The sequence below is a fragment of the Octopus sinensis genome, unplaced genomic scaffold (assembly GCF_006345805.1).
Source record: "Octopus sinensis unplaced genomic scaffold, ASM634580v1 Contig13275, whole genome shotgun sequence".
NCBI lineage: Eukaryota > Metazoa > Mollusca > Cephalopoda > Octopoda > Octopodidae > Octopus > Octopus sinensis.
In genome coordinates, this window is record NW_021832866.1 from 8,026 (window position 1) to 22,500 (window position 14,475).

The window sequence follows — 14,475 nt, forward strand, 5'->3', positions numbered from 1 at the left end:
CAGCCACTAAGGGACATGCTCAACTGGTTAAGGTCAAACAACTGACAAGCAAATCTGTGGTATTGAGCAGAATATTTGCTGTAGCCCATCTTTCATACCAAGACAAAACAATGTATATGATAACACTTCTTCTTCTTCTTCTTCTTATTATTATTATCACTCTTTACTCTTTTACTCTTTTACTTGTTTCAGTCATTTGACTGCGGCCATGCTGGAGCACCGCCTTTAGTTGAGCAAATCGACCCCGGGACTTATTCTTTGTAAGCCCAGTATTTATTCTATCGGTCTCTTTTGCCGAACTGCTAAGTGACGGGGACATAAACACACCAGCATCGGTTGTCAAGCAATGCTAGGGGGACAAACCTAGACACACAAACATATACACACACATACATATATATACATATATACGACAGGCTTCTTTCAGTTTCCGTCTACCAAATCCACTCACAAGGCATTGGTCGGCCCGGGGCTATAGCAGAAGACACTTGCCCAAGATACCACGCAGTGGACTGAACCTGGTACCATGTGGTTGGTAAGCAAGCTACTTACCACACAGCCACTCCTATTGTTATTTTTATTATTGTTATTTTTATTATTGTTATCATTATTATTATTATCATTATTATTATTATTATTATTATTATTATTATTATGTTTTCAGAGGCCAGCAAAGTAATAATGCAATATGTAGCCCAGGTGTCAGGTAAAGGGGTTGACATTGACCATGTCAAGGAACAGTTACTCTTGTCTAACCCAGTTCTGGAAGGTAATTCAATAAATTTTCTTACAAATTCATTTGCAGAGAAAGTGATTTTTTTTTTCTTTTGACCATTTTTTTTTTGACCGGAATTCATTTTCATTTTATATGTTTTATTGTTTTTCATGATTTGTTATACTTTTTTTCCTATGCAATCTCCAGATATATATGTAACAATCTCCATTATTTTATACACATGCACACACACTCACACACACACACACGTGGTCTATATAAGAGTTTTTCCCGTTTGTGTGTGTGAGTAATATACTTTCCAGCCTGTATGCTACAAAAGAAATTAGTGCCGTATTTTACCATTTGTACTACTACTAATACTACTACTACAGCAATAATAATAATAATAATAATAATTAATTCGTTTATTGGCCACAAGGGCTAACAAAAATCAAATAAAACATGTAAGGACAAAATACAGGACGAAAGTTACAAAAAGGGTTTTGTCCGTTTGAAAAGTCCGTGTAAAAAATGCAAGATAACAACGAAAATATAACAAGTAAAAACTCCCAATAGGGGAAGGCGCTTCGAAAGGTTACTTGTGGAAAAACCCCTAAAAACCACGGGAGCCTGGTCAAAAAGGTGGGTAGAGAGCCCCTTTCTCCTTTTATATTACCTTTTTATAGTAATGATAATGACTTCAAATTTAGTCACTTGGTCTGAAAATTTAAGGAAGTGGTGAGTCGGTAAAATCTGTCTAGCATTTGGTTGTTTAAGTTATGGATACACCAAAGGTGTATTGGAACTATAGGTGGAGGAACAAAGAATCATACATTTTACTCATATAAGTGATTTTGCCAGTCATTATAGTTTGAACAATTAGTTTAACTTGCATTTCACTTCAATAGAGGAATCTTTTCCTAAGCCTTTGAACATTCTTTTAATCAACGTATCCCTGCCTCTCTTTTTGTTCCCTAATTACTACCCCTTTAACCCTTCTTCTCCTCCTACTATCTGCCTTTGACATCAAATCTACCAACGGTTTTTTTAAATACTTAATAACGTTCTGTTTATCATGTAGGCAGTCATCGTAATTGTTATAATGTCTTGTTGTTGAGAGAGGCTCTCTTTCTTTCCTGATGAGAAGATTGCATCTTACACTATTTATTCCTTTGGAATAAAACCATGTTGTCTTCGAAACATATGTCGAAAGTAAACAAATTTTATTAACATCTTCGTTCAACTCCATTTATTTATCTATTCATATATATATATATATATATATATATATATATTATATATATATATATAAACATAAGCACTTCTAGGCCCTTTGCTCAATTTCTTGCTCATGACTCCTCTTTCTCTCTCTAACTGCAGCTTTTCCTTGACACCAATTATCTTTCCCCACTGTCCAGAACCCTAGTCCTATATATATATATATATATATATATATAAGCATATACGTATCTATGTATATACACGCACTCACACAATGGGCTCCTTTCATGTTACTGTCTACAAATGTACTCACAAGGACATGGTTGAGAAGGATATGTGTTAATCGCATTGCCATGCTTGTGACTATAGCTGTATTTACGTGCGTGCATATGCATGTAATGGGTAAACGTGTTTGTGCATGTGTTGATTGTACGTGCATGTGTATGTTTGTGCGTGTGAGTGTGTGTATACATAAATACTACATAATATATATATATATATATATATATATATATATATATAATAAGTTAGTTAATATGTGCGTATAGATAAAAGATAAATTAGTTAAATGTGAACTAAAATCTGTGCATCTCTTCAATTAGAAAATAAGAAAAGTAAATGATTTTGTTGTGTGTGCTTATGTGTTGCTACCTTTGACTCTCTCTCTCTCTCTATGTATGTATGTATGTATATATCTGTCTATACACATTATTAGACACACACATATATCTTTATGTATGTGTGTTTCAGGGGGAAGTGTGAGCATGTGTGAATGCAACTGACTGGTTTTTTTTGTTCTTTGTTAAAGTCAATATGAGCAATGCAAGATATTAAAGCGAGGATATTAAATTGAAATTCCGGAGAAATCTTATAAAAGTGCTGATATCTGGAATTCTGTTGCACTTTCGGTTTTTAAGCTCTCAACATATCTTAGCTAGATAGGAAAATCTTCATGATATTCCATTATACATAATACATACATGTGTGTATATATATATATTATATTATATATATATATATATATATTTATATCTGTGTATATATGTATATATGTATATATATAGTTATATGTATACATGTATATATTTGTATATATGTATATATATGTGTGTGTGTGAGTATGGATATATATATATATATATATATATATTTATATCTGTGTATATATGTATATATGTATGTATATATATAGTTATATGTATACATGTATATATTTGTATATATGTATATATATGTGCGTGTGAGTATGGATATATATATATATATATACACATATATGTATTTTTATATCTGTGTATATATGTATATATATAGTTATATGTATATATGTATATATTTGTATATATGTATATATATGTGTGAGTATGGATATATATATATATATATATATATCCGTAATAATGAAGGGTGAAATTAATTAATTTGGAATAATTATCAATTACACCAAGCAGTCTTCGGCATGTAAAAGCCTCATTCGAGGAAATATATATATATATATATATATATATATATATATATATATCCGTGTATATATTATTTGTGTGTATGTATGTGTGTATATATGTGCATGTATGCGTATATATATATGCACACAGTTTTCATATCATTTTGGTTTTCTCTCTCTTTCTACCTCATTCTCTCCCCGCACGTACTCCTATATTCAGTATTCAAAGGTGATATTTCTGTAAATGGAATGTTTACATGTTTATGTATGTCATTTAGTTAATGTCTCATGTACATTATGTAGAGGTCTCACTGATCTGTATGTTGAGAACATGCATGTCGTTTACTGTTCCCACTTTCTCAATGCCTGTATCATGGAGACTGCTTATATTATGGAGGCATAGTTTTACAAACAGATGCCCTGCCCATCATTAGCTCTTTACCTGTTTTTCCAAGGAAGGGATTTCTTGTTCCCCACATCTTCAGAGTAACAAAACCAAAGGCAATTTGTTGAGAAATGACATCATCACCACCACTTTTGCCTGGTGTTCATTGCAGAAGGGCAAATTTAAACACACAGCAGTCGAATCAGTGTTATTATACGGGAGGGAAATATAGACACTGGCAAAGTAATTGGCGAGCTGGCAGAAACGTTAGCAGGCCGGGCGAAATGCGTAGCCGTATTTCGTCTGTCGTTACGTTGTGAGTTCAAATTCCGCCAAGGTCGACTTTGCCTTTCATCCTTTCGGGGTCGATAAATAAAGTACCAGTTACGCACTGGAGTTGATATAATCGACTTAATCACTTTGTCTGTCATTGTTTGTCCCCTCTATATTTAGCCCCTTGTGGGCAATAAAGAAATATATTAAACAGGCTTGAGGGCTGCTATACAAGGATGCTACAAATGGCCCTAAATGTGAAGAAACAGCAGCAACATATGATAAATGAATGCTTTCATGGAGACCTGTTGAAAGTTGGTGAGAAGATCAGGCAAAGATGGCTGCTTCTATCTAGTCACTGTGTACACCATTAAAGTTGACCTGATGAAGGAGATGATGAAAGTTAGATAGCATGTGGGAAAGGATCCTTCCAAACCATTTCAAGAATTGGTAAAAATGTATGGTGCCGATAATTTTGATGGTCATTTATCTTTCATTTGTTTCAAGGGTGGCCAGCTGGCGGAATTGTTAGCATGCCAGGCAAAATGCCTAGCGGTATTTCGTAAGGCAGCGAGCTGGCAGAAACGTTAGCATGCCGGATGAAATGCTTTGTGGTATTTCCTCTGCCACTACGTTCTGAGTTCAAATTCCACTGAGGTCGACTTACCCTTTTATCCTTTCGGGGTTGATAAATTAAGTATCAGTTACGCACTGGGGTCGATGTAATCAACTTAATCCGTTTGTATGTCCTTGTTTGTCCGCTCTGTTTAGCCCCTTGTGGGCAATAAAGAAATAGGTATTTCGTCTGTCTTTACATTCTGAGTTGAAATTCCAGTGATGTCAACTTTGCCTTTCACCCTTTCAGGGCTGATAAAGTAAGTACCAGTTAACCACTGGTGTCGATGTAAGTGATTAAACCCTTCACCCAAACTTGCAGGCCTTGTGCCAAAATTTGAAATCTTCTTTTACTTGTTTCAGTCACTGGACTGTGGTCATGCTGGGGCACCATCCTGAAGGGGGTTTTAGGCAAACAAATCGACCCCTGCCCCAGCACTTATTTTTTTAAAGCTTGGTACATATTTTATTGGTCTCTCTTTTTTTTTTGCCAACCTACCAAGTCATGAGGACATAAACAAACCAACACTGGGGATACAAATACAAACACACATATATATTATATGATGGGCTTCTTCCAGTTTCTATCTACCAAAATCCAGCCCCAAATCCTTGGTGGGCTCAAAGCTATAAGTGAAAAACACTAATCCAAGATACCATGCAGTGGGACTGAACTTGGGACTAAGCGGTTGGAAAGCAAGCTTCTTACCACACAACCACATCTGTGCTAATATTGAAAATTGAAAAATATATTTGAATATATTTATCACCATTGTGTGTGTGTGTATGCATGTGGTTATACATATGTACACACACACACACACACACACACACACACATATATATATATATATATATATATATATATATATATATATATATATATATATCCATGTATCTGTAATCATCTATTTGTATATATATATATATATATATATATATAATATAATATGCATGTATCTGTAATCATCTATTGATATATATATAGATATATATATATATATAATATATATTATATATATATATATATATATATATATATATGTGTGTGTGTGTGTGTGTGTGTGTGTGTGTATATACATAATATATCATCATCATGTATGCGTAATCATCAACTCATATACACTCACATTGAATGACACAAACTCACACACACGAACACTCATTTGTTTTCCTTTAGCCGCATATCTTCCGTAATCCCTACTTAAACATAAACACAAATCCGTAATCCCTTACTCATACACACACATCTATATTCCACCACAGACACTCACACACACTCATTCCTTTATTCTGTAATTCTGTTATTGAGCTGCATGGATGACCCAAAATTGGTGCCACAATTGTTCCATAAGACTGTCTGTCTCCTTAAATCTAACAAGAGATCTCCACCATCTCCCCACTCCTCTCCCCTCCTTATTGATTCCATCTTAACCGTTTGTCTATAGAAAATATATTAATAGCTTATCTTTACCAATTCCTTTATTTCTTCAGTCCAATATCTTCTTGTATTCTTCTTTAGAAATTAATTTTAAAGACAATGTGTTGGGTTTTACTAGCTTTTTTGTCAAATTCTGACTACTAAACTGGCGCCAGCTATAGAAATCTGTCAATATAATGACCAAACAGAATGTATATAGGAAGCAGAGCCTTAATATAGGTTGATTGTTCTGCTAGAAAAAGTAACCACTCAAAGGTCATCCTACTAGTTTTGAATATAAGGGACACTTTACATAATTTTTAGATACAAACTATGTCACCACTGGATCAGCATTGATTGGACAATGCTCAATCACAATTGGACTGAGGCTAAACAAAAACCCCAGTCATTAATACATCATTTTTGTAGCTATTTCATTAACGGAAACACTTATTCATTTGAGTAGGTGGCAGAGTATTCCACAGACGTATGGACCTGGTTTAATATGCATAGAAGTATCATCATCACCAGTGTCTTCTGCTCACCCTCTTGAATTGAGACAGCATAGAGAGGACTCTTTGGTCTTGCTATAGGTAAGGCACCTTCTTTAATGCTGGTGCCACAAATATACACATCCAGGAAGCTCTGTGTAGTAGTTCTTGAATGAATGGTTTCAGTGTAGGGTTCAAGGGATTCTTTGGTCATGTCAAAGTTATGGGCACCCATTTAATGCTGGTGTTACAAATATACACACCCAGTTGACCCTGTAGGGTATAGAGGACGTCTTTGGTAATATTGAGGTTATGTGTACCTCTTTGGTGCTATAGCAACAGATATACACACCCCAGTATACCTTATAAGGTGTAGAGGACTTTTTGGTCATGTCAAAGTCATGTACAACCCTTTAGTTTTGGTGCCACAAATGTTTACACCCAGCAGACCCTGTGTAGTGGTTGCTGAAAGAATGGCGACAATAGAGTGCCAAGAGGAATCTTGGGTTATGTTGAGGATTTGTCCACTCCTTTGATGTTGGTGCTACAATAAGGGTGGTATTTGGAAGGGCATTCAATCATAGAAAATGATGTCAAAATGTTAGAAATGGAACAGAGGTGTCACGCAGTGGGACTGAACACAGAACCATGTCACTGAGAAGCAAACTTTTTTTACCACACAGCCACATACACATACGTGTGTGTCTATCTATTTTTAGGTACATACTTAAGGCAGTGCTCCAGCATGGCCTCAGTCAAATGATTGAAACAAGTAAAAAGAATAAAAGAATAGATACACACACACATACACACACACACATATGTATGTATAGATAGTTAGCCACTACACATTCTATATTTTCTCTCCTTGTTTCTTTCTATGTTCCTTTCTGTAGAAGAGCATAGGCTCGAAACATTAAAGACTTTTTCACTTCCCGAGCATTAAACTAATACATCTGTTTGTTTTGTACACCACCTGTCTTGATCTTTTGCTTTTTTTGTGAATTCTACTCCCCCCCTCTCTCTCTCTCTCTCTCTCTATATATATATATATATATATAAGAGTCCATATATTTGAATGTATGCCGAGAGATTGTCTTAGCCCATATGCCTTCAGGCAGTTGATTTCTGTAGTTATTATCAGTGTATTTTGGTAATTTAAATAAGAGTTTTGACTGTTATTTCCAGCAGGTAGACATAGTTAATATATCCTTTAATTAATTGTAATCCTTCAGTTATGTATGTATGTATGTATGTATGGTTGTATGTATGTATGTATGTTTGCATGTATGTATGTATATATATGTATGTATATATATATATGTATGTATGTATATATATATATATATATATATATAATGTATGTATGTATATATATATATATATGTATGTATTTATGTATGTATATATATATATGTATGTATTTATGTATGTATATATATATATGTATGTATGTATGTATTTATGTATGTATATATATATGTATGTATATATGTATGTATGTATGTATATATGTATGTATATATGTATGTATGTATGTATATATGTATGTATGTATATATGTATGTATGTATATATGTATATATGTATGTATATATGTATGTATGTACGTATATATATATATATATATATATGTATGTATGTATATGTACACATGTGCAATTATGTATGTATGTACGAATGTATGTGTCTGGCAGTTTTCCATTTAATAATATTAAATACATTTTCTGTGTTATCATTGAAATGGTAAACTGCCATGTCACTCGTTTAAAATTCCTCGATTTTTCTTCAAGATGGCTTTTAATAAAGTTCTCAGTGCCAGACTTCCATTGATGCTGCTTTCACCAATTCAGCAGACTCGGGAAGAACTGGTTTCTCGTTTCGCTGAAATTCGACTTTGCAGTCTCAGGTTCATTTTTGCATAGTCTTTACATTTATTAATGATTGGTGGTGGCGGTGAGTAGTGGGGTGGGTGGAGTATATGTGGTGGTGGGGTTGGTAACAGTAGTAGTGGTGGTGGTGGTAGTAGTAGTAGTGGTGGTGGTGGTGGTGGTGGTATTGGTGGTAGTAGTAGTAGTAGTAGTAGTAATAGATGTGGTGGTAGTGATGGTGGTTGAGGTATTCGTGGTCGTTATGGTAGTGGTTGCTGTTGTAGTAGTAGTAGTAGTAGTAGTAATAGATGTGGTGGTAGTGATGGTGGTTGAGGTATTCGTGGTCGTTGTGGTAGTGGTTGCTGTTGTAGTAGTAGTTGTAGTAGATGTGGTAGTAGTGGTTGTAGTAGTTGTTATGCCAGTAGTGATAGAGGTGGTGGTAGTAATGGCAGTATTGACATGGGTGGTGGTAGTGGTGCTGACTGTGTTGGTAATAGGGGTGGATGGTGGGAGCTGTAATAGGGGTGGGTGTGGTAGGTGTAATAGGGGTATAACGATGATGGTAGGATGCTAGTGTTGGTGGTAGTAGTAGTAGTAGCAGCAGTATTTATAGCAGTAGAAGTAATAGTTGTAGTGGTAGTATTTGATGTCGTACTTGTAGTAGCTGTTGTAGTGTTGGTAGTACAGGTAGCAACAGTGGTAGTATTTGAAGGAGTAGTGGCAGTGGTGGTGACAGTTGATGTATGGTAGGCAGTGGTGGTGGTCATGGTGGTGGTGGCAGTGGTGGCGGTGCTTGTAGTAGATGCAGTATTGGTCCAGTGCCAGAACAAAATGTTTACTCATTCACTACTTCCAGACACTTCCCCACCCCCACCTATGCACACACACACACACACACACACACACACACACCAATACTCAGTTTTACCTTTTACAGGTTTACAGGTGAGATTCTGTCACAGATAATTCCAGATCAATAACTGACTTTCTTTACTGAAAAAAAAAATATACTAAAACTTATAGATTTTCAGTTTTTTGAAAATAATAATAAAAAAAAAACAAACCAAAACCAAAAAAAAAACCAACAAATTTTACACACACTTACACATGCAAATATGTGAGTATATGTATAACACACACACACACAACATATACATACACACACACACACGCACTCACATGCATGATGAAATTTTGTATGTTCTCTATATACACAGGTATAGAGATAAGTATATGTATGTTTAAATAACATATATACATACATACATGCACGCACACGCATATATGTGAATACACACATACATCTTTCTCCTCCTCTCTCTCTCTTCTCTCTCTCTCTCTCTCTCTCTATATATATTATATATATATATATAAGGAAGAGAGGGATGTGTCCAAATTGCACAAAATATTTCGTTTCTAAATTAAAAACATACATAGATAAATTTGTGTGTGCATAGATATATCCATGTATGTATGTATGTTTGTATGTATTTATGTATGCATAGATATATCCATGTATGTATGTATGTATGCATAGATATATCCATGTATGTATGTATGTATGTATGTATGTATGTATGTATGTATGTATGTGAGTGAGAATTTACACCCATAGTGTAAACAAAATATAACCAAAAGCAGGTATTTATACTTCAACATGAAACATTTCATTATTTTAGGCCTTCAAAAATACTTCTACTGATATTATAAAGCTGGAGATCATGATCAGTCGCAAAGCATACCTATATCTCAGCTTCAGGTGTTATCATATACAATAGCATTATGTTAGCTAATTAGCTTTGTATAAATCTCTTCTCTGTTGTTGAGGATGAGATTGCAGATATACAAAAGTATTTACCTAATTATTGCATTCCCCCACCATCCACCACTCTGCTCTCGCAATCTTGTAAACTCACCCACCCCAATCACCTTCTCCAGTCCCTGGTCCACTCAGTGTCACAGCTTCACCATCTCTCCCTCCCTTTTCTTTCCTCTCCCTCTCTATCTCTCTCTTTCTCTCTCTCTTTCCACACTCTGTTCTCAACAATGGTAGCCATGTTTTCCCCTCTAATTCCAAGATGCCGGTTTTTTTTCCCCCTGTGTCTCGCTACTACACACCCTTATTCATTTGCGGGAGGCTTGTCTTGCAAGTTACTCAGAGACCTTACTGCTGCTGATGGTGCCATGTAAAGAAAAGCACCTAGTGCACTCTGTAAAACGGTTAGCTTTACGAAGGGCATCCAGCCATAGAAACCACAACAAAACCAGACAGCAGAGATTGGTGCAGTCTCCTGACTTGGCAGTTTCTATAGAATCATCCAATTTATGCCAGCATGAAGAGACATTAAACAATGATGACGGTGGTGGCGGCGGCAGCCTTGTTGTTATTCTAATCTATAAAAACACAAAGGTGGTGAACCGGCAGAATCATTACACTTCAGCGAACAAAAATGCTGAGCAACATTTTGTCAATATTTCCTCTCTGAGCTCAAATTCTGCCAAGGTCAACTTTGCCATTGCCATTCATCCTTTCAGGGTTGATGAAATAGGTACCAGTAAGAAACTGGGGGTTGATGTAGTCAACTTAATCACTCTCTTGAAGTTTCTGGCCTTGTGCCAAAAATTGAAACCAATGCACACACACACACACACACACACACACACAACAGGCTTCTTTCAGTTTCTGCCTACCAAATCCACCCTCAAGGTTTTGACCAGCCCAGTTTCCACACAGTGGGATAGAACCTGAAAACATTTGGTTGAGAAGCAAGCTTCTTAACTACACAGCCATGCCCCTGCATCTATGGATGACATCCTTATGCTAACTTCATGGGAAGCAGCAAACAGTGTATTCCACATATTCCACAAAATCTGATTACAGGTAGGCTTTAAGATGGAACCTCCTGATGACATCGCATCTTTCCATGCCCCAGGTGTTGCTCCACTACACCTTCCCTCTATCTCTCATTCACTGATCTCCAATCCCACCCAAGGAAATCACAAAACTGGGGTTCCAAAAAGGAATGCCACCTGTAGGAATATTTTTGTACATTATGGACCAGATCTATCAACAAGAATGACCAAGGCCACCTCTGTACGGAAGGGTGTTTTCTGTATAAACAACGCATACAGAGAACCCAGAACTTGAACTGGAGAACAGCTGCACCAAAGAGTTCTTAAAGGTGCCAATGAATAAGGAATGGTTATCTACTGTTCCTTACCTTAACAGTCATTTCATGCTGAGCCATACATATGCACACATAAGACATATATATATATATATATAAATATATACATATATATTTATATATGTATATATTTATATATGTATATGTATGTATGTATATGTTTGTACATATGTATGTATAAGTATGTATATGCATATATGTTTGGATGTATGTATATATGTATGTATATGTATATATCTGTGTGTGTATATATATATGTGTGTGTATATATATAGAGAGAGTTATGCATTATCATACATACATAAATATTATTCACATACATAATATAATACAGACACACATGACATGCAAGCACATATGCACACACACACACACACACACACACACACAACCTACACACACTGCAGTTTCCCGTAAATCATTGACTGCCGGAGATGCGGGACAAATATGGAGGAACATTGTTTTAAATGATGTGAAATCAATTATGGAAAGATTTGTGTGAATTTGACATATTAACGACTTCCACTTGACGGAGTGATTATTACAGCAGTTACTAGGGGGTGGTGTGGGGGGTCGAGGGCAACTGCCACCGTTTGGATGAGCAGAGGAGGTAGGGGAGTGGGAGTGGAATTTGAGGGTGGATGACAAAGAGCAGGGGGAGGAGGAGGAGCACAGAGGAGGGGGGGAGTGGTGTGGTTATGAGTGTGGGATGGGCAAGTGTGGTTTTGGGGGTGGGGGTGGAAGTGGGAAGGTGGACAGTGAAGGGTGAGGCCGCCCCCGTCAACCCCACCCACATCGATGTGGGAAAGAGGAAGTGGGTTGGCGAGGGTGGGGGTGAGGTGTTGTTTAAACGTCAATGCAAAGCCGAGGCTTTCAAATGTTAGGACCCAACAATATTCCAAATTCTTCAATGTTTCTCTGTAACAATGGATTATTTCCTTTTAATTAATACAATCTCTCACTCTCTCTTTCCCTCACCCTCACCCCACTTCTGTTCATTTACTGTTTCCTTGTTCTTCTGTCCCTTCCCTCCCTCCCACCCTCTCTCTCTCTCTCTCTCTCTCTCTCTTCTCCTCTTACTCTCACTGAAAATGTTTATCACCAATGAAGTATTTCTTTAAGACATTACCATCTATGGAATATGGATTTACGTGATGGGGTGGTGAAGGAGTGGTTGTGGTGGTAGTGGTTTTTGGTGGTGGTGGTGGTGGTGATGGTAGTGGTAGTAGTAGTAGTAGTAGTAGTAGTAGTAGTAGCTGATGGTACTCGCAGTTTCTTCATCATCATCATCACCATCATCATCATGGTGTCAGCAGGTATATTGGAGAACTTTATTCCAGTGTTAAACACAGAAACTGGCAAATTGGTAATCACGCACACAAACACACACACACACACACACACATATTTGTTGACTCACACAAACACGTATACTTACTCACATACACAATGACACAAAAAGCACATACATGATCACACACACACACACACACACACACACACACTTGTGTATACGTACGATCCACAAACACACGTGCATCACACGCATAGAGATAGTACTGCCTCCTGTGCGTTGTCGATCAATGCTGTATGCCATAGTCTCACCTTTCTTCAACATAACAGCAGCAAGAATGTCAAGGTAACAACAACAACAACAACACCAGTGAAAACAATAACAGCAGCAATAACAACAACAGCAACACTGACTAGAAAAATCAACAACCACAAAGTAAAGTTTATGAAAAAAGAATCAATAAAAACTACTACAAAAATTTTATAGAAGCGGTGGGGAGGAACAAAAAGTGGTTTATTGTTTATCATCATCATCATAATCACCATCATCATTGTCATTTTCGTCGTCATCATCACCCCCACTTCTGTCATGTTTGCTCTCCATAATGGCATGGTTGGAAGGCGGCGAGTTGGCAGAAACGTTAGCACGCCGGGCGAAATACAATGCTTACTGGTATTTCGTCTGTCTTTACCTTCTGAGTTCAAATTCCGCCGAGGTCGACTTTGCCTTTCATCCTTTTGGGGTCAATAAATTAAGTAGCAGTTATGCACTGGGGTTGATATAATCAATTTAATCCGTTTGTCTGTCCTTGTTTGTCCTCTCTGTGTTTAGCCCCTTGTGGGTAGTAAAGAAATGGGTATTTCGTCTGTCTTTACGTTCTGAGATCAAATTCCGCCGAGGTCGACTTTGCCTTTCATCCTTTCGGGGTCGATAAATTAAGTAGCAGTTATGCACTGGGGTTGATATAATCAATTTAATCCGTTTGTCTGTCCTTGTTTGTCCTCTCTGTGTTTAGCCCCTTGTGGGTAGTAAAGAAATGGGTATTTCGTCTGTCTTTACGTTCTGAGATCAAATTCCGCCGAGGTCGACTTTGCCTTTCATCCTTTCGGGGTCGATAAATTAAGTAGCAGTTATGCACTGGGGTTGATATAATCAATTTAATCCGTTTGTCTGTCCTTGTTTGTCCTCTCTGTGTTTAGCCCCTTGTGGGTAGTAAAGAAATGGGTATTTCGTCTGTCTTTACGTTCTGAGATCAAATTCCGCCGAGGTTGACTTTGCCTTTCATCCTTTCGGGGTCGATAAATTAAGTAACAGTTACGCACTGGGGTCGATATGATCGATTTAATCCGTCTGTCTATCCTTGTTTGTCCTCTCTGTGTGTAGCCCCTTGTGGGCAATAAAGAAATAGGTTGGAAGGCTCTGTTTTAGCACAGTGTCTCACTGCTTGTTGTGGATCACTTAATATATAGCAGGTGTGTGTATATTTATGAATATATGTGTGTATATGTGTGTGGTCTAAAAGTCCATAAGTCAGGAAAAAAATGTGCTCGTATATCTG

General features: G+C 36.7%; 1 protein-coding gene across 1 annotated transcript in view; it reads left to right on the forward strand.

Moving 5' to 3' along the window:
- The first annotated feature begins 654 nt into the window (after positions 1–654).
- LOC115229624 (unconventional myosin-Ib-like) overlaps positions 655–14,475 on the forward strand; it is a 76,422-nt gene continuing 62,601 nt past the window's right edge. The window contains exon 1 of the mRNA XM_029799950.2: positions 655–769. Coding sequence (XP_029655810.2) covers positions 655–769 — 115 coding nt within the window. The remainder of the gene's footprint in view (positions 770–14,475) is intronic.